Here is a 19,946-nt window from a genome sequence, read left to right as displayed (position 1 = left end):
ATATTCAAAATGTTAGTCAAAAGGAGGATTTTTACCCATTTGTGTCCGTCTCTGATCTGCTTTGTCTTTAACTGTGTCACTCTGATTCTCCAAGATGAGTCTCTATGTCCGAGACAAAGACACACAGAAATCCGTCTCACACTAAAAAGCAGAGAGTTTTGTGCTTTGTTTAGAGGATACTCCTTCATTCTCGGTTTCCTCTGTCATTTGTTCCCATCAGAACAAAGAAATGAGTCCAAGGAAGGTAGAAAGAAGTAGAAAGGGCCAAGTAAAGAACAAACTTTAGGACACATAACTCATCAAAAAAAAAGTGCTCCAAGCCGCACATGAATACAAGCTGTCTATAACATCTCATCTTCTCTTATCTCCTCATTTCAGAGGCCGTATGTGATGAGATCTACTACACCGACTAATGAGATCCTTCAAACATTTCACAAGGTCCATCCCAGTTACCCAGCAGCCTGGTCTTTGGAGATGAAGTCGCTTCTCAGAAAGGTAAATAAAAAAAGAAAGAAAAAAGCAGCACGTGAATAATTGATTCAGTTTAATTAACCGATTAATTAGCCAAGACACAGTATATGTACAAACATAGGTGATAAAGTTACACGTTTATGCCTCTTTTTATGAGACACTTTTTCTCTCGGTGTTCGAAATCTTTCATTCCCGTGGGAAGACAATTACTCATACCTGACACCAGCACTTCGTTTGTAGCTACAGAATCTTAATTAGGGGATCACTTTGGCTGTGTGCATGCAGTGCAGCTTCAGAATTCTAATCATCGAGTAAAATCAGTATTCAAAAAGTGAAATTTTCTGCTGTTGGTGAGTCGAAGTTGAACTGTTGCACAGTCTATCTGGGTACGAAGTCGACATAACCCTAACAAACACTGAAGACATAAGGACTAATATGCCTCGATATGTATGAATCACTCGTATTAATATCTCCCTAATGACAATAATTTTGTTGTTAGTGTTTGTATTAAATGTAATTAGTCTAAACAGTGTGTCCGTAATGAACTGCCAAAGGTCTATTCTTCTTGCCATTTGCAAAGCTAAGCAATTCACTGTTGTTGTAGCATTTGGCTTTTGTCTTGGCAGCGATCCACTGCAGTCAAACTGTTGCATTGCTTCGTGCTCAGACTCCTCGAAGCTCATTGGCATTCCAGTTGCATGTGTGTGTGTGTGTGTGTGTGTATAAGGGAGTGAACAGAAAAGAGAGAGAGTGTGTGAGAAAGAGAGGAAGCTACGTAAAGAAAGAGAGAATGTAAGAGGAGAATTCCACGCTCTATATATTTGTCCTTCATCTTTCATGCTTTACACCCTGCTGAATTCTCCTCATCACCATTTGCTTCCTATATGTATCTCATTTTCTCTTCCTCTCCTCCAGTCTCCTCCCTTCTGTCACTCTTTCACCGCCGCCTCCCACCTTCCATCCTCTCGTGTCCCTTTCTCGGTATCTCCCACCTCCAACCAGCTTTTTTTTGCCCCTGTATCCTCATTCTCAGACACATCCTTAAGGACAAACATGTGCTCAAGTCTCAGTGGGACTCTGTCCACAAGTTTTCAGCCGTGCCTCCCCCGTGGACAATTGTTCTTACTCTAATGCTGTTGTCTCCTTCAGTTGCTGTGCATAGATGTCCAGAAGCGCATCTCCTGTCTAGCAGAGCTGCAGGATCTGGACTACATGTCAGACGTCAACTGGGACGCTGTGCTCAGCAAACAGCTTCCTCCAGGCTTTATTCCCAATGTGAGTATCAGAAATAAACTGCCTCAGTTTGGTACCAGGAAAAATGTTCACATTTGAATGGAACAGAATGTTTTCCTGACATTATCCTGCTATTTCATGTTGCTCATCAACCACACATTCTCTAATCTACCCTCTAAAATAGCAAAAATACAACATTGTCCTTTAAATTTTTACCAGCACCAAAAAACTGTACATACACCCTGGTATGAATAAGCCATCTGTAGATGCTATAATCCAAATTACCTTGCAGCTTTGTTAGACTTAAGATAACATGATTTCATCCCTGAAACCAATCCTCCCTTATGCTTTTCTCCCATATTTATTTCCATACCAGAGTTTCCCCTTAGGAGGCAAAGATGTGGGTAAAGAAAGAAATAATCAGAACTACCCACTCTTCATCTAATCTTTTCTCGTCAGACTGCAAACATCGCCCCCTGCTGGGCCCCGCTGGGCCACCCACTAAGTGTGGACATCCAGACAGACTGCACAGATCTAGAACAACACACAGCAGCACACGTGTGCACGCCTCTTAAATGCAGATGAAGGCAGAGAAAGCATCGGCGTGTCCACCTGCAGCTCTACAGGTCACTGAGACGAGCTGGGTGGAGATACTGCCTCTGTGTAATAATATCATTAGGCAGGAAGTCAAGCTGCTTGGCTGGCAGGCTGCTGTGCTGGGCTCTGTAGTGTCAGGTTCTTACAGTGACGGCACTGATTTAAAGTATCCGGTACAGCTGCTAACTGTACAGAAGGAAAAGCTCTGGAGGAGAGTCTGCACTGAAAGTCCACACTGAATTTAACTTAATTACATTTAAGGAGAAATATTGTGCAACAACGCATTGATCAAGCAACATGAAAACTCTCCTGTTATGTTACAGAGAAGCAGTAAGTTGACAGTGACTGTCACTGCGTACTGCCAGAGCGGAATAAATGCAGAATAATGACTAGTGGATGTAAATAGACGACTTCATCCAATTTGAAGTCTACAGGGACTGCAGAGCAGCGGGTATCCCCAGTGGTCAGCCTGGCACAGGAGAGGAAACGCGTACAGGATCGATGGGGAATTGACACCGTTGCTCTGTATAAATATAGGCTTATCCTCTGTCTTTAGTCCCTTACAGATTATTGATGTTTCAACATTTGGTAGAAAACTCAGTCCTTATGTTTTTATTCCTTCTATTCTAGCTTTCAGAGTGTTTTGTTTGCAATGCATCTCTCAGTATTATGTCACATTTGATCATATCCTAAGGCACTATAGGTGTTCTGCTTCAACTTAAATCAGTGCACTAATAACCTATGTAATGGAAAATTGCACTGTTTCCTCACATTTTAACCTGAAAGTATTATTTCCAACACAAAAACAGTATTTGTTTTGCATTAGAGGTGGCACAGTATAGTGGTGTTTTCAATATATGATGTAAAATTTTAAAAGGCACCAGTGGTAATATAGTCATTAATCCAGTGACAGGAACTATTGGTTGAGTTTTCAATATAGGAACAACATACAATACTGTTACTGGTAGAAACGTCTTGTCCAATTTCCTGCACTAGTATTGTTAGTGTGTTTTACTGGCAAAAAGAAGACAAACGCACAAACAAAGATCATTTTTGCACAATTTTTCTTAATTCAGTGCATACTCTTGTTATCATATTGTCTTTTGGTTACAATAATCATGTATTAATAGTATAATCTGATACAGTAACAGGGCTATTTTGCACATGCCACCATTACACAACCAAAACCTTTGATTAAATGTGTGTCTGTACATATTTGTGTCTCTACAGAGGCGAAGGCTAAACTGTGACCCCACATTTGAGCTGGAGGAAATGATCCTGGAGTCCAAACCGCTTCACAAGAAGAAGAAAAGGCTTGCTAGGAAGACCAAGGACCAAGGATCGGACGGGTCCCCACAGGTAAGGCTTTTAAATTAAAAACTAAAACCACACTGATTACAAATTACACAAAACGAATGAGAAGGATTTGGTGCAAAAATGACACACCTCCCACTTGAAAACAGAAACAAAAATCACAAAAAACTGAAAAATTTACCATTGGTTTGATGTTTAGAATTTTGTGAATTTATTCAATATAGAACTTCAGTAGAATATCAGAAATAGTGTGTTTAAGCATAAATTACATTTGATTTTAGGTTAATTTAGCATGTCCTCAGGGGAGCATGTATGATCCACTGAGGACCCACTAAACCAGCCTTCTTAAGTGTCTCTCCTGCTCAGCGCTCATCATTATTCATTAAAGAAAGCTGACCGTTGGTTCCACTTGGCTCAGTTACAGGTGATAAGTTGCTCCTTAGTTTGTCTTTTAAATGTGCCAGGAGCGCTGTTAAGGAGGTCAAGGACATATTTCAGAGCTCTGTTCTTTCTCACCTTCGCCGAAATAAATCGCCGGCTTTGACTGCCATGTGTGCAGGGGAAGGCAGAGAATGCAGTCACCTTGACGTCTTATTATTTCCGGTCTTTCTACATAAATCAGCTGTTGTCCTCTGAGTGTTTGTACAAAACAGACGGTAAAGCGCCGAAAGGTTAATTTGAACGCCCGGCCGAGTGAGACGTGGGAGGCACATGCACATCACACACTGGTACACACAGTGAGAGTGAGAGCAGGGATTTTGTTTTTCATCTTCTGCAGCAGTTGGAGCTGGTTGGTGCAGATTTCTTTGTTTTTAAGGCTAGGTCATGTGTGTTTACTTGCATTTAAAACCTATGGCATTGCAAATCTTGAATAAAATCCTGCCTTTGGGATAAGAAATGGCAATTTAACGTCCTTATGCAAGGGATTCTTTTGGAAAAACATACAAAACCAGTATTTTGAGAACCATCTTTTGAGGTTAGATTTTGTTAATATTTATTGCGGGATCTCTGAAGTGAAAAATAATGTGCAAAGATGCTTTCAGTTGGGATAAGTGGAGTTTAGACACTGTCAACTAAATGTCACTGCATTGGAGATATAGTACTATGACAGTTAGTCTTCAGCTGAAGGCAGTTTTAAATCAATTTCCTGCTTTAAAACAGGTAATCTGGCCTTTTTTTTATCAGAAGAAATGTATTTACAGAACAGGAGTCAACTGAATGGAGAAACACTGCAGAGAATTCTAGGCTCGTGTCCAGATTTGACTCTTTCGATTTTTCCATCGACTTAAAACCTCAGAGCTATCAAGACAGCAAACACTCAAACTAGAATCAAATACAGTACGTACAAACAGTACAGTAATGTGTTTTTATGTTTGGTTGCTATCCACTGACACACACATACAACCTGCGCCATTCCAGAGTCACTAAGTCTGGCTCTTCTCCTACCCTTTGGCACATTACAACACTTTATGGAACTCTTTTCTAATAGAAGTGAAGCAATTTGTGTGGTCTAGACTGTAGTGCACTTACTTTGCCAGCTTGCAATAAGAAGTCAGAGCTGGCCCAAAGTGCACCATGTTTTATGAAAGCTGACAGCTGCTTGTGGAGACTTGTCTGTGTGTGTATATCAGTAATATCTCACCATGCAGCTATAGACAACATTTGTCATCCCTTGGCCCGTTCAGACAAAGAGAAAGGCACCTATTCTAATGAAATAATGATAGTGGGCTTCCGGGGAAACATTTGTTATGTTTAAGGAGACAGATGAAGCAACAGAAAAAGGGAGAACTACCTCTGAGTCATGTAAACAGACTCTTGAGTCACTGTAGTATAATTTAGGCAATATGAAATGGAAGGCGGCAGCTACTTTAAATTTATTTTTAAACAACAAATGACTACGAGTACCTTGTATTGACAGAAACAGTTTTGTACCTGCTTTCTGTGTGGGAGTTTTTGGAGCAGTGATAGAATCCAAAGTTAAATCTCTCTTTCAGTCTTCCCCGTCTCGTTCTAAAATACTATATTCTGCGATAAGCCTTGCGTGAATCTGTCCTTGTTGGGACCTTGGGCAACATGCGGCCAAACACTCTTTCTGGCATCATATTTTGCAGTGTGTGCTGCTCTGTGCATCTGTCTGAACACTCACTTTACTGTCTATAAATATCGGTGTGTTTATGCAACGCTTTACCCTATCCATTTACCTAATGCCTGTGGGGCCACTTGTGATGGATGCATGTAAGAGAGAGACAAAGAAAGACAGAAAGCGAGTGCTTGATGTTAGGAGAGGAGAGAGAGGGAGATGTCTGTACGGCTTTGCTGAAGCATAGCAGATCAATATTGAATGAAGAAAGCTGCCCTAATGCCTGTCCCAGCCTGCTTCTTACTCATTACCCTGAGGCTCGCTCGCTATTCTTTTTGCATATTCCTCTTCTTCTTTCCAACCTTCGCTCTCCTCCTTGGTCCTCAGACTCCCTCCGCTACACTGGTTACATGTTGCTCTCGCTCCCCTTCCTCTTCTCTTTCAGCAAATGTCCCCTTCCTCGTCCATTTTTCTTGCTGCTGCTGCTGCCGCTTTGTCTGCCTGCCTCTCCCTCCCCGTCACTGCTACGCTCATAACGTAGCATGGAATTAGCTCAATTAAATCACTGATAATAGACAGCAGAAAATTGGGCTCGTGCCGTGAGAACAAAATAAATTGGCACGCTCCCATCACACACACACTGAGACGCACAGGCATGTCTCTCCTAATCAGAGGTGTCATTCAGGTTTGTTATTTAATGCGTTGGTGAGACAGACTGGAAACCTGTCTGAAAATAATTAGTGTACTAAGGGTTCCATTCAAACGGCCAGGTCATCATTGTAAATGAGAAATTGTTCTCAACTGATCTTACCTGGTAAAATAAAGAATAAATAAATAAATAAAAACTGACAGAGCAGGAGACAAAATACAAAGTTCTTACCCCAGTTAAGTTGTTATCGAGACATGGCACGCTGTGTTGTTGCTATGCTGTTTTACATGTGTGGCAGGTTGTTACTTTGTGGCTGCTAGACCTAAATAAATATAAAGTCTATGTTGGTTTTTGTTGCTTCAGTGGTGAAAAAGAACAATAAGGTAAACGTGAGAATGAAATCTTGTCTTGTTTTTAAGTGGAAAAAATGGTTTTATGAAAATGAATGCATCCTTACTGCTAAGCAAGCAGAGGCTGCATAGAAGTAATGAAAAATCACTTCATTAGTATTAGAGTCAGGTAAATTGATGGGCCATTGGATGAGAGAGGGAGCTGAATGTGTGTCTGGGGATACAACACCATGTGTGCCACTGATTAAAAGTGCAGAGTCAGAGCTCGTCTTCCGTTTAGGTCTAAATGCCGGACTGTCATCAGAAGGAGTAAAACAGATGTAGCTTAAACAGTACACCTTGTTCTGCATAGATTTTTATACTCAATAGTGGATGGTTTAGCTGAAAATGCTGACATAAAATACGCCTGCACTGCTCAAATTACAGTCTGAGCATCCATTTTTTACTCTTCACCTCTATTTCATGTGTATCTTCAGTGCTCGTCTGAAATCCATGGCACATGTTTAGTGTGCCATGCATGTATTTGGTAATATATATACACTACACACTTTACCAGCCACAACACAAGTCGGCCTCAGCTCCAGACGGAAACACTGTGGACCTTGAGAAATGTCCCTGTTGGGCTCTCGTCCAGCAGAGCACTCCCCGTTGGTTTGCCTCATTAAATGGAAAGTTTAATCTAGCATTTGGAGCAATTAGCTTCTGAACTGTCTTTTTAAAAGCATCAAATAAAGACAGTGAGGAAGGGAGAGTGAGGAAGAGACGGAGAGAGACACAAGTTGTGAATTGTCTGCGGAGAAAACATTGTTCCTGGGCTCTCTGCAAGGCCGGAGGGTCAGTTTTCCAACCGTCTTTCTCTGTCACAGTCCATCTGTACATCTAATTACTTCAACAGTCCTAAAGGAAAGAATGAGCAATCTAAATTTGACTGTTCATAATGCAGACAGAGTAGGCAAGGAGATGTAAAAACTTTTTGGATTCTGGGTGCAATGCAAACAAGAGTTGAATGAATTGTTTGAATAGGCGTTTTAGTAAGGCATTCGTGGTGTAGTGGAAATCTGGATGAGCCATAATGAAAGCAATCAGGGTGCAAGAGTGTTTGTCTTTTGTATTTTATTCAAATATAATGAAGAATAATAAATAAGAGACATGCAGAGTGAATATTTCAGCTGAAAGGGCACCAGGTTTGTGTTCTGACCAGGAATCAAACTAGACAATACAAGTTAATGTAGCCGTTGTCTTTCAAACATTATGTTCTCAGCCTTCTCATGAAGATAATAAACACACCTGAGCCATTAAATATAGATAACATAGAGGGCATGTGGCGACACTGAGACCAAGGTAATGATAGATTTTGGTTTGTTTTATGTATGTGAAGGGCTTCCCTTGTCCACTGACTGCAACAAAGAGAAGCTCTATTGCTTTTTTAGCTCTGCAGCTTATGTTCAACCTCAAACTGCAACTAATGACTAATACCACTGCAGCAAATAACAAAAAATGGTGCTTATTTGAGACTAAATTAAAAAGAATGACAAGAAAAAAAATGTTTTGTCCGGTATAGTGCTATATCTAGTATGAGGGTAAAGTTTCACAAAGCTGGTGTTTGTATTGTCGGGTTCTGTGTTTGGATCCAACACGTGATACATCAATATGACAGCATCAGAAGGACAATATGTTGTCTGTCATGTCTTTTATGGATCACTTCCATAACTCATGTTTGACAAATGATGTGCAGCATCGTATTCCTCCTCCGTCTGTGTTTGCCTCTTTGTTTCTTTCTTTCTGTTGTCGGCATCACTCAAAAAGAAGCTGTTCTCACAGTCTCCATCTGTATGTTATGTACTTCTGTCTGTGCTCATGTCAATGCGCCGTTTCCTTTTGTGATCCTGCAGTGACAGTCTCCCGTCACCACCAGCGACTCACTAGCAATCGTGATGGACGCTCATCGTCAACCTGCTTCATATTTCCTTTCATTCTTGCTTGCAAAATCATGACAAGAATCCACTCGCACCTCCTTCTGCTTCCTTTCCTCGAGCGTCTCTTCTCCACTCTGCTCTCTGTCTTCCTGCCCTAAATTAGTTGATGGCTTTTGGATGCCAGTGGCTGCTCTCCTGCTGTGGCAGCACCTGTACAGAACCTCTCTGCTGGGCCGTGTGACTGACAGCTCTGGGCAGGAAGTCAGCCGTTTCGGAGTTTTGAGGGCCAATTTGACTGAGCTTTGAGGGGAAGCTGCACATGTTCGTTTGTGCCCGTGGGACCTCATGTTTGATCCTTTCATTGAGGATGAGTGCTGCTTGCCCTTAGATGCCCTGATAATTAAGATGCTTAGGAAATCCTACAAAGTTCCCAAGGGGCCGGTGTTGAGTTAAAGCATTTGTTAAGGGTTAATATTGTTTAAGGAGTTACATTTAGGTTGCGAGACGAGCATTTTTTCTCCGTTCTTTTGTGATATTTCGTTTCTGCTAGTTTGCCTTTGTCACACACACACATACATAGTGTCAAAATAATGATGTATCTCTATAATCGGCCTCCTCATTGCCTCCTCCGGAGAGTGAGAAAGCACCTGTCTAGTTGTATTGGCACTACAGCAGTGTGAGGACAGCCTGGCATGACACATGATTAAGTGGGCCAGATATGTAGAAAGCAGGTGGAGACATCAGAACACAAGTGTCCTCTAAAGTTAGGTCAATTCCTCCAACCAGCATCTTAATAAAGGAGAAGAAAGTAACAGGAGGAGTGTAGTTTATGCAGTGAATATTTTACACTATACTGTATATGAGGTCCTGAATGCCAGCAGGTACTACAAAGCCGGAGTAGTCTGTAACCGATTAAAAAGTGTCAATGTATTATTGAGGGACTTTTGAAGTCCATGGGATATATCTTACATACATTTTTATTTAAAGTAAAAAAAAAAATCATGTTTTTTATGTTCATTATGATCATGTCTTTAAAAATTACATAATTATTCATTATGAAAAAAATCACTTCTTAATAAAAAATGACTCAACGTCACTAAAATGTCAACTAAATAACCGACCTCCTAATTAGCGAAACAACATTAAAATGAGCTCATTCAAAAAATGTTTTGATTGTGTTCTTTTTATTAGGTTGAGGTAATCATGACAGATATTTCTTTTTTGGTAATATATCAAGTTTTATAAGAAAAATAACTAATTGTATCTGTGTCCGAGAAATCACTTTCAACTAAGTTACCCGTTACAAAAACACCTCTCAAAGAAGTGTGTTAATTCCAGATCACATGACCTGCTCTATATGATGTCATTTCCTCCTGAAGAAAAGACTGGCAAGACTCCAAGGCTTTCTGAGTCATTTAATATAAAGTATTAAACTCAATTGTATATGTAATATTGTGGAAGAATCTCTCTGTAAAAATGCCATGTGGTGTTTGGTTACAGGCGGCCATGTTGATTTTAAGCCTGAAAACGGCAAGAATGTCAACTATGACACCTGTCAACTATGTTACAAAAAGTTCGGCAATTATATATTGACCCAAAACAATTTTCTGTGTATTTAATGTAATTAGTTCAGAAACTGAGTAAAATAATCAATGATTGTTGAGTATTGCTTTGTGTTTGTTTCTCCCTCAGAATGGCCAGTTGCAGCAGCGTTTGGATAACGTCCAGAGAGACTTCATTGTCTTCAACAGAGAAAAGTAAGTAAACTCTATTACCCATCCTACACTTGTACATTTTAAAAGGTAATGATTCGTTTTCAAAATAGGTCGAATTTAAATAATTAATGCTCTCTTGCAATCTTTAATGAATACTCAGTTTGGTGGATCGGATATGCAGTTGATAAAATATTATGCAGTTTGTAGACCGCAACCACGCATAGTTTTAAAGAAAAAAAATACTGTTTTCCGTGCTGGCTGCTGTCACCATGTAGGATGGTGTGAAAGGACAGCAAAGTACCTATCTGAGGCAGAAGAGCTGGCCCATACGCTGCATGTGGGTGTGTCATTAAGGCAGAAAGATGGCGACAGGCAGAGAGAGTGTCCACCCCATGTTGGCTATATATGTATGAGAATTAGAGGTTTCTAGAAGTAAACAGACACCTGCATAAATTAAAGACAAGTGAAGGATTAATTCACCATTAATTTGAATCAATTTTCATGAGTAAATGTTAAAACAGGTGCAATGTTTAGGAGGAGCCAAGACAATAACAGCACAGAATTATAACATTAAAGAAGATGTTTAGTAAGATGAGTGTCTGTTGTAATCTGTCGAAGTCAAACAAAACGGCTTACCAGATGCATATTCAAGTCTGTGGAAAATTAGGGTGAGGAAAATAGCTGGACATGGGATGTCCTTCCACTGAAAGACATGAGTAAGATTATTTGTTTCATATAGATCAGCTTGCCTGGGGCTATATACATTTAAAATTACTTAGCATGGCTGACCAACATGCTTAATATATGTATTTTTTTTTATTTTAATCTTTTACAAATACTGAGGGTAAAAACAAGATTCAATATGTCCAACATTTTCCCAAGTGCCCACAGGTATGACCAATAGTGGAAAAACACGGTAACTACACTCAACAAAAATATAAACGCAACACTTTTGTTTTTGCTCCCATTTTTTATGAGATGAACTCAAAGATCTAAAACTTTTTCCACATAGACAATATCACCATTTCTCTCAAATATTGTTGACAAATCTGTCTAAACTTGTGACAGTGAGCACTTCTCCTTTGCTGAGATAATCCATCCCACCTCACAGGTGTGCCATATCAAGATGCTGATTAGACACCATGATTAGTGCACAGGTGTGTCTTAGACTGCCCACAGTAAAGTGAAATATCAGGATTTAAATCATAGGTTTGGTCTATTTTCCAGAAGGAATGGTTCAACGATTGACAGAAAGTTGAAAATCTGACAATTCTTCCTGTTTCTACAGTTTCTGGCATTCGTAAATAGTGTAATTCTGGTGATTTTTAAAAAGATAGCAAGCCTTTCAAACCGTTTGGCAGGTTCTGGGGTTCACAGGGTTAATACGAGATGAAATTATTCACAGTGAAAAGAGGTGATCAACATGCAAAGAACAGACTGTCTTTGGAATAACAGAGGAACAAAAGACGGAGAGCCAAACGAATAAATTGGTACAAAACAAATTGAAAACAAACAAGTTATTAAATTTCAATAATGTACAATAGCATTTGTTTCATCAGTTTTAGAAAGAAACATTTTTTAAATTAATTTTTCATTTAGTGGGACTTAAGGTAGAGTTGACACACATGAAGTTCTATTTGTCACTATGAAGTATAGCTTAACAATATACAAGCAGGAAAAACGTCACAACAGGTCAAAGGTCAAGGTATAATGATAAAATGCTAATAACACTCCTATCTGTGGTTCTGACAGGACCGATATTAAGGTAAACTGAAAAAAAATAATCTAAAATTATAGCTCATTTTCACCATCACTGGGCAGAATTTAAGATAGATCATAAAATATTGGTAACATTAGCTGTTATATTTGCCTAATTGAAGCTGCACTTCAAATAAATTAGAAAATGTTAGCAAAATGAGCTGCTAAATTAGGCCATAATAGGATTGGTAAAATCATAAAATGTTAGTGGAATTTAAATTACATCTTATGGCCAGAGGCTACACACAGAAGGGGAATGACAATGAATAAACATGACAAAAATGTATACAATTTGAAAAATTTGTTGAATTTTAATGTGATTTTGTTTCTTATTTAGCTGTTAATAAGAAATGCTATTTACTCAACAGGTCAAGAATAGCTGTGGTGGACTCTGAGTCCTCTGAGCTGTCCACAACTGAGAAGAACAAGGCCATAGAAGATGGACAGAACAACAATGTTGAGCCAGCTGCCTACTTATCAGGATAGCTCTCATTACCCAACATCCCCACTTAATCCTCCATCACAGCTTATTTATCAGCAATTTACACTCACACACCTGCTGTCTCACCAGCACAGGCACCACTACATCTATACAAACACCAATGCAGCACTGTATGCACTTGTGCATCACCGTTTACTCACAAAAAACCCACAATATCAAGAACTCCAGCGCTGCAGGGGTAAAAAAATGGACTCCTGGAGCAGCAGCCATGCCAGAGCTATGCTTTTTTGCTTCCCTGTCACGACGAAGAATGGCTCTCAGCAGAGCGTCACTCATGTCATGCCTCCTTACATCACTCTGGTGCTCTAATGTCTGCTCAGCCTCGACTCTGGGCAGCCTGCTGAAGTGAAAAGGAAATCATTTCCCTGCCAAAACGAAGACAATGCCACACCTGTTCAGCTGGTCAGCCATGGTTAAAAGCTACACACTACTGCTGCTACTGCTGCTGCTGCTGTAAGGGCAGGACACTCTGGTTAATTACGGTTATTTAAACGTAACACGGTTCAGCAGTGCAACATGGAAAGTGACTTAGCAAAAATTGGCAATCACGAGGACTTTGGCTGGCAACATATATTGAAGAACGCTTGAGTGGACGGCTTTGTTCCATGTGATCTGGAAATGAGCACGACACTAAGAGTACAAAACATTCAAACGGAGAGCTTAATACCACAAAAACAAGGCCTTTGTTTTTAAAACAGCAACAATGGATTCCTCCAAGGTAGAATTTATAGAGCCATACCGCAGGCTTGAGCATGAACGGCTCATTTTATCATAGCGGCAGATCCATGGTTGTAGTGATGCTTAGCTTTGTTAGTTAAGCTAATAAAGACGGTAGATTTGCAGTATTTGGTGTGATGTCCCAGTTTCATCAGTAGCAGATGTAGGCAAAACCTGCAGCAAGTTTTCTTAAGCCGAGACACAACTAGGGTTTAAATGCAGCTACCAAACATCGGCTTTCAAGCTTAAGCTTCAAGGTCCATTCGTGACCTTGCAGGTTTATAAGGAGCTGTTTAGTTACACCAAGTGTGTGGGCATTCTGATGAAAAAAAAACTGACATTTTGGACTAATGTTTGCCTCGATCTGCAAATGATCAACTGGGTTTTCAAATAGAGGTTTCTAGCTACGAAAACATAGAAAAGGTAGATGGTAGATGTTATATGTTCTGCACTGAACCTTGCTTTGCACATGCTTCTTCATAAAGTGTAGCATTTATGCACAGAGAGACAAAAAAAAATCTAAAGCTGTGAGTGGATACTTGTTCCCTTAGAGATGGTTTTATAGACGCGGATTAAGCCGACTCCTAGATAAGATTAATTCTTCTGTTAGTGTCCGCACTGAAGTTTGTTTTTGTCCGATTTTTTTTTATGTCCTTCCTCTTTTGTGCTGGATAAAACCAATTACATTTGTGCCACCAGATAAGTCTGTGAAGTCGTATTTGCTATTAATTGCTCCCATAGCAGAAGAATACAATTTGCAATCGGTCTCTGCAACAGCATTTTGTGCAGATGGTGTTTAGGAAACTGAAATTCTGCACCAGACAAACAAATACAAGACAAAAACCCTCATTCGCACGATGAGATTTGCTATAAACTTGTTCAAAACCGCATCCAAGAAACCACACCTGCCTCTGAAGCTCACAGAGGGATGCCTTACACCACAGATACGGCACACAGCTGCTTCCCTTAACTGTATGTAGTAGAAACCTGAGCTTTTTGTTCCATCGTCACTCAGTAAAGTGTGATTTCTATTGACCTTGATCTTATCTAGCTGCAATATGACTCAATCCTTTCAAGCCTACGATCTCTCGTAGTAACATTTAAGGCATATTTCACTCTAAATTCACTACTGTTGGCACTTTTCTAATGAACATTGGTACAACGTTTTGACTTACCTTTGTGTTGTTGTTGCCGTTGTTGTCGTTGATGTAATTTTACAGATCCAAAGGTGGTTTCCTGTATAAGTTGTAAGACATAGTGGGGTAGTTAAATGGATGGACTAATGCTAGGAATACCTGGAGTAAATAATATTTGTTAATGGTGATTGTTAACTTGTTTGCATGAATTAGAGGCTGGGTTAATGGCATCAAATTACTGAATGGTAAACCTCTGTTACGGTAAAAGTTAAAAAGAAAATCACTCACAAATAGTATTTGAACCAGGCAGAACAGTTTTTCCAACAAAAAGTTAGTATGGGAACACACTTGTTTAACACCTGTGAATCTCACCCTCTTAAGGTTTTGTTGTCCTTCAGTTGTCACTGTGTGTTTATTGTAATCAAATGTGATGACGTTGCAAACTATTAAGGTGTGCCTTAAATAATAACTTTCTTTTTCTGAAACAACCTGACTACGCCTTGTGTTTTATTTCACTTGATTTCTGAGTTACCATGGTTTACCACAAAATTGGTGAAACTTGGACATGCAGTTGGCTTTCTTCTAACTTAAATATACCGCTGCCCTCTAGTGTTGATTGATTAGTACTACAACTAAAGACTAAGGATTGTAAAGTCTCTGTATGAATACTTATGATTGAAATGCAAAATTATAACACCATCAAAGGGGGCAAGAAACAACATGACATGAACCAGGTCTAAGTCAGTAAAGGGTTAAATACTCTCTTCTTCTGTGCTTTTCCAATACAGACTTCATTGCCTTCACTTGTAATGCACCCTCAGCACCTGATATGCACTGTATGTTTTCCTACTCCCTCTTTCTAACACACACACATCTGCACTTTACAAATCTGAGACGACGACTCCTCTAGGTCATCTTGAAGGTAAAGAGCTTTCGTTCCTCCACAGCAGACCGAGCTGAGGCAGCGCTTTTCTACATTATTGGCTGATCTGGGGGAGAGATTTTCAGTTGATAAATGCTCCCCTGATCTGCCTGACATCACCACTGATAAGCAGTAAAGCTCGATATATCAAATAAATGTAGAAAATATTTGCTGTCGCAGTTATACTCACAAAGATTTAAGATCTTATTTATGAAAGGAAAAGGGGGGGATAAAAACAACTACTGTAATGTGCACACTTCCTCACTTTGCAGCCCACAACATTAAGGTGCAGCCACCACACACTCGTGTTTAGACTGAGATTGCTGACTTATCTGTTTGTCCATACATAGTCGGCACTTTATGATCACCATCTCTGCCTTCTGACATGATTACAGTGAGGTATTTACTCAGCATTTTGCAATCTATGCAGGACTTTGCAGTCTTTGGTGGATCTACCAAAGTTAGTTTGAGAGTGCAAACCCGCATTAAATCATTTAATGGAACTGGTTGGACAAATTTCAGCACATTTTATCCACACAAAATACTTAATTCTGCAATTTTCACTGTTTATTTCCTTCACACCAACATGCCAAATTAACATAAAGTGTCATATATGTAATGCACTACTGAGGAAATCATGACCAAAGTTGTGATGGAGAAAGAAGCGCTGAGAGAGAAGAAATATGACTCACCTTTTCACTTTCCCCCAAACTGTCCTGTTGTGTGCATGACTTCGTACTTTCATCTCACAGTCCATTCCTCTCTGAAATAATAACAAAAAAAACACCTAAATATTCTTGAGTTTATGCAAACCTACTGTTAAACACTTTAATAGACAGGGTTTAATAGACGATTAGGAGCCTGTGGTAAATGTCAACTGCTTCACAATGACTAGAGGTGGATATAATGAGCTAAATGCCAAAACACCAACCTTCTGAATAGCAACAGCTTTCTCTGGGACATGCAGGTAACATTGTGTATTTAGACTTTCAGCTTTTGGAAAAAATGTAGGACTCTATAGTTATTAGTATTTGCTATATTGTTGTTTATCTCATTTTTTCTGTCTCTCTTCCTGTATCTGGCTAACTTTAATTTAAAGAAGTAGACGTCTTTTCAGTCCGCAGGAGGTTCGGCTTAAGTATTTCTCTCTTTCTGTACTTCTCGTTACCTGTCCTCCGTCATTTATATCTTAGGTGTGTGTCGAAGGTAAATCTTTCCGTGTTTCTGTTGTTTTTTTCGTTTTTTCTCACTGACAGCTGAAATTAAACACTGCGGGAGAGAGACGGACGTCTGTCGTAGTGGTGAACGTGCTGTGTCACTGGCTGTGCGTCTGTGGTCACATGACTCACCCTACTCTGCCTCTGATTGGCTTGTCCTGACATCCTTCCTGAATCTTAACCAATCAGCTGCTTACTGGGGTATCTTAATTGGGAGAAAGTTATCAATGTAAAAGTACTGCTGCTAATGAAGATACGTAGATATAAGAGGCTAAATATAGTTAAAGTATTCAAATAAGTTGTTCCTCTGACTGGTTTATTATTGTATACAGCATCATTAGTTCAATAATGCTGAAGCATCAGTGTGAAAGCAGCATCTTACTATTGCAGCTGCTGCAAGTAAAGATATTTTGAACAGACTGTATACAGTTTTGTGCATAGTCACACCTGATAAATAAGGGGTCAATATGATTAACAAAAGAATAACATCAGCATTTTTACTAATGGAAGAATCTATACGATACCATTTATAAGTGCAATGTGGGTTTTTCTTTCACATCTATTAGTTTTCTCTTCTTCTATGTAATATCCAAATATCCACAATTTGAAGAATCAGTACTTATGTCTATTTATGGTACTTTCATTTTGAACTGATGTTCCCTATACGTTTGCTCAATCTTTTTGCTGCTGTAGCACTGTAAATTTTCTAAAAGTGTGATTAATAAAGACTTATCGTGTTTTCTGTCATCTTTGTGTTTTTGGTGACATATTGGATCATTTGAACACTGATTGAAGTTAACCAATGCTGCTTATTTGGTTGAGTCGCTAAGCATCTAAAATGTGAACACGACCACACATTGCTTTTTGGAAGACGTCGAACGCCAAAATGGTTGAAAGGTTTGCTCTTTGTTTCAAAAGCTTGTTACAGATATATTTAACCTTTCAGATGTTGTTGTAGGATGCAAATGATGCAGAAATAAAAGTTTCTTTCAGTTTTAGCTAATGTAGGGAAATTAGTAGCCTGATATTGCAACGTTGGCCCTGGTTGGGAGCAGAACGTCTGTACTTATATTCACAATGTCTGAACAAACAGACGGAACAACCTTATGTGTATATATCATATATAGGCTCAAACTGTTGATATGTACTCATGAATAATTTAATTTTTACCAGACAAGTAACATTCAAGTCAATTAAAACCTCTCCACTTACAGTAACAAATATTATTTTCATATGCATTTATTGCATGTTTATGTCTAATCTGATGCATACATGTTGATGTGAAATAATATAAAAGACAAGATGTCCATCAGTAAGTTGCAACTCATGTTTATTCAGGAAACAAATCATACTTCCACACCACACCTTATTTTTGACCGGCCATTTCTGGGTTTTGATCCAACAGTAAAAAAAAACAACAAAAAAACAAAAGAAACAACATAAAAACAGTAACAAAGGTTGTCAAACTAACATAAATACAACAAACCACCACGTGTGCCTGCCTCAGTCTGTCAAATAAAAAAACACCATCTCTTCCCCTCCCTCCCCCACAATGGGGCTGCAACAGAATAAAAGCTTCCCTTAATGCACCACAATCCTCTGCCTTATCAGGAAACAGCAGAGACGTAAAAAAGAGCTCTAGTACCCCCCCAACACAATCTGATCCAGAGAATTCAGGTGAGCTGAACTGGGCTCAGTTACACTCAGGCTGGTGTTGAACGCGTTGAGCATTGCGTTAGAGGGCTATGTTAGGATGACAAGGGCATGATGGTCGTCCACTTGTCCTAAAAGCTGGTCAGGAATGGAAAAAGTAAAAGCCAGAGGTGAAGTGCTGTTATCTGAAAGCAGGTTTGTGTTACTTAATAATTTCATTGGATCAATTTTTGTTTTCTTTTTTGGAGCGGCCCCCAGTTGCAAAGCTCTCCGTTACAAGTTGCGGTCGAGCCGCAAGTTCTAATTGCGATCATACGGTTTTCCTTTCTCTGATATTCTCCTTCTGAAGATGATTTTAGGATTATAGGAGCAGCCAGTAAGATACGAGCGAATGAAAAGGACAGTTTCTCACAATGTTCTTTTAATACAGCGATGACAAAGTGCAGGAAATAAAAGCCGACATAAAAACTTTGGGGATAAAGAATAGTAAAATCCTTTCAAATATTTATTTCTATTCTTTTTGTCTTCGCAAAATCTTTAAGCAGATGTATCTGTGTTCCTTTTTTTTAAACATCAATAATCAGTACAATATACCATGGGGGACGGTATTTATCAGACGCCTCAGAGCAGAAGGGCAGAAGGACCACGGATCACGTCACCCAAGCTAATGCGGCCCATGCAGCTCCACGTCCGACAGCACTCCTGCTCTCAGATACGATAAATACCTTTCGTTAACTTGGTCCAGTGAACCCAAACAGGCTGCAACAACATCATTCACAAAGCTACATTACATCTACCATATATACAATGCCACCTAGAGCTAAACCAATGGTACTGCATGATAATACATGGCTAATGTGGGATCTAGTGTTATGTTTCGCTGTCTATGGAGAAAGCAGGCTACTGAAAAAGGAAGGGGGGGTGACATTGAAAGCCAAACAGGATGAAAGAACCATAGCATCAATCTGAGAAAAGCAGAATCCGTTTTCCTTTGAGTTGTTTTTTTTTTCTTCTCATTTTCTTGTGATGGTATGAAGTTGTACTAGTGTATTTTCTCATCGCCAAAGCACCAAGTGAGCGTGTTTCCCCTGTAGGCGTAGTGTATTCTGCTGAGAGAGAAAGTGAGGCTAAGACTGGTCATGTGTAATGTGCTTTGGTAGAAATTGTATCCTTTAGTAGCAATTCCAAACCACTCGACTATGGTCCAATTTCCCCCAGGAAAAAGGGATGCTATTCTCATCTGAGTATAGTAGCATTCTGACAGGTAAGGCATGAGGATTCAGTGTTTTGCTTATTTTTATTTTATTTTTTTCTTTAATTTTAACTAATCGTGGTTTAACTCATCTCTTCCTCCTCCCTCCCTCCCCTCCCTTCCCCTATTTCCCCTCCCTCCTTCCCTCCCCCTCCATCCTGCACTCTGGCTGTTGTCGTTTTTCTGAATGCGTCCCCTTCGTCTTCCTGCCGTTTAACTGAGAGATGTGATGTTGGAACGGCCACCAGGGGGCACTACGATACGCCGTCCAGCAGGCCTGATGGGGACTTCGTCTGGGGTGGGGGGGCCTGGATGAAGGGAGAAAGGGGGAGAAAGATAAAGAGAGTTGCATGGAAAGGGTCCAAATGGCACCATGCGCTGGTGGTGAAGGGGGCAAACTGAAAACCAGGGAAGAGAGAATTAAAGAGAGACAGAGGTTTCTTGTTGGTACAATAAGATTTTAA

General features: G+C 39.7%; 2 protein-coding genes across 4 annotated transcripts in view; one reads left to right on the top strand and one right to left on the bottom strand.

Annotated features, from left to right (window-relative positions):
• The window catches only part of stk32a (serine/threonine kinase 32A), a 75,895-nt gene extending 60,969 nt beyond the window's left edge, over window positions 1–14,926 (top strand). The window contains exons 9-13 of the mRNA XM_022205079.2: window positions 379–495; window positions 1,621–1,746; window positions 3,532–3,660; window positions 10,303–10,367; window positions 12,452–14,926. Of these exons, the coding sequence (XP_022060771.1) occupies window positions 379–495; window positions 1,621–1,746; window positions 3,532–3,660; window positions 10,303–10,367; window positions 12,452–12,569 (555 nt within the window). The 3' untranslated portion in view covers window positions 12,570–14,926. The remainder of the gene's footprint in view (window positions 1–378; window positions 496–1,620; window positions 1,747–3,531; window positions 3,661–10,302; window positions 10,368–12,451) is intronic.
• A 2,964-nt stretch (window positions 14,927–17,890) lies between these two features.
• Window positions 17,891–19,946, bottom strand: part of dpysl3 (dihydropyrimidinase like 3) — a 51,521-nt gene continuing 49,465 nt past the window's right edge. For all 3 annotated transcript variants that reach the window (XM_022205078.2, XM_051937489.1, XM_022205076.2), the window contains exon 14: window positions 17,891–19,790. In XM_022205078.2, coding sequence (XP_022060770.2) covers window positions 19,696–19,790 — 95 coding nt within the window. In that variant the 3' untranslated portion in view covers window positions 17,891–19,695. The remainder of the gene's footprint in view (window positions 19,791–19,946) is intronic.

The sequence above is a fragment of the Acanthochromis polyacanthus genome, chromosome 17 (genome assembly GCF_021347895.1).
Source record: "Acanthochromis polyacanthus isolate Apoly-LR-REF ecotype Palm Island chromosome 17, KAUST_Apoly_ChrSc, whole genome shotgun sequence".
Taxonomy (NCBI): Eukaryota; Metazoa; Chordata; class Actinopteri; family Pomacentridae; genus Acanthochromis; species Acanthochromis polyacanthus.
Note: the sequence above shows the minus strand (reverse complement) of the source record. Positions and strands in the feature narration are given on the sequence as shown.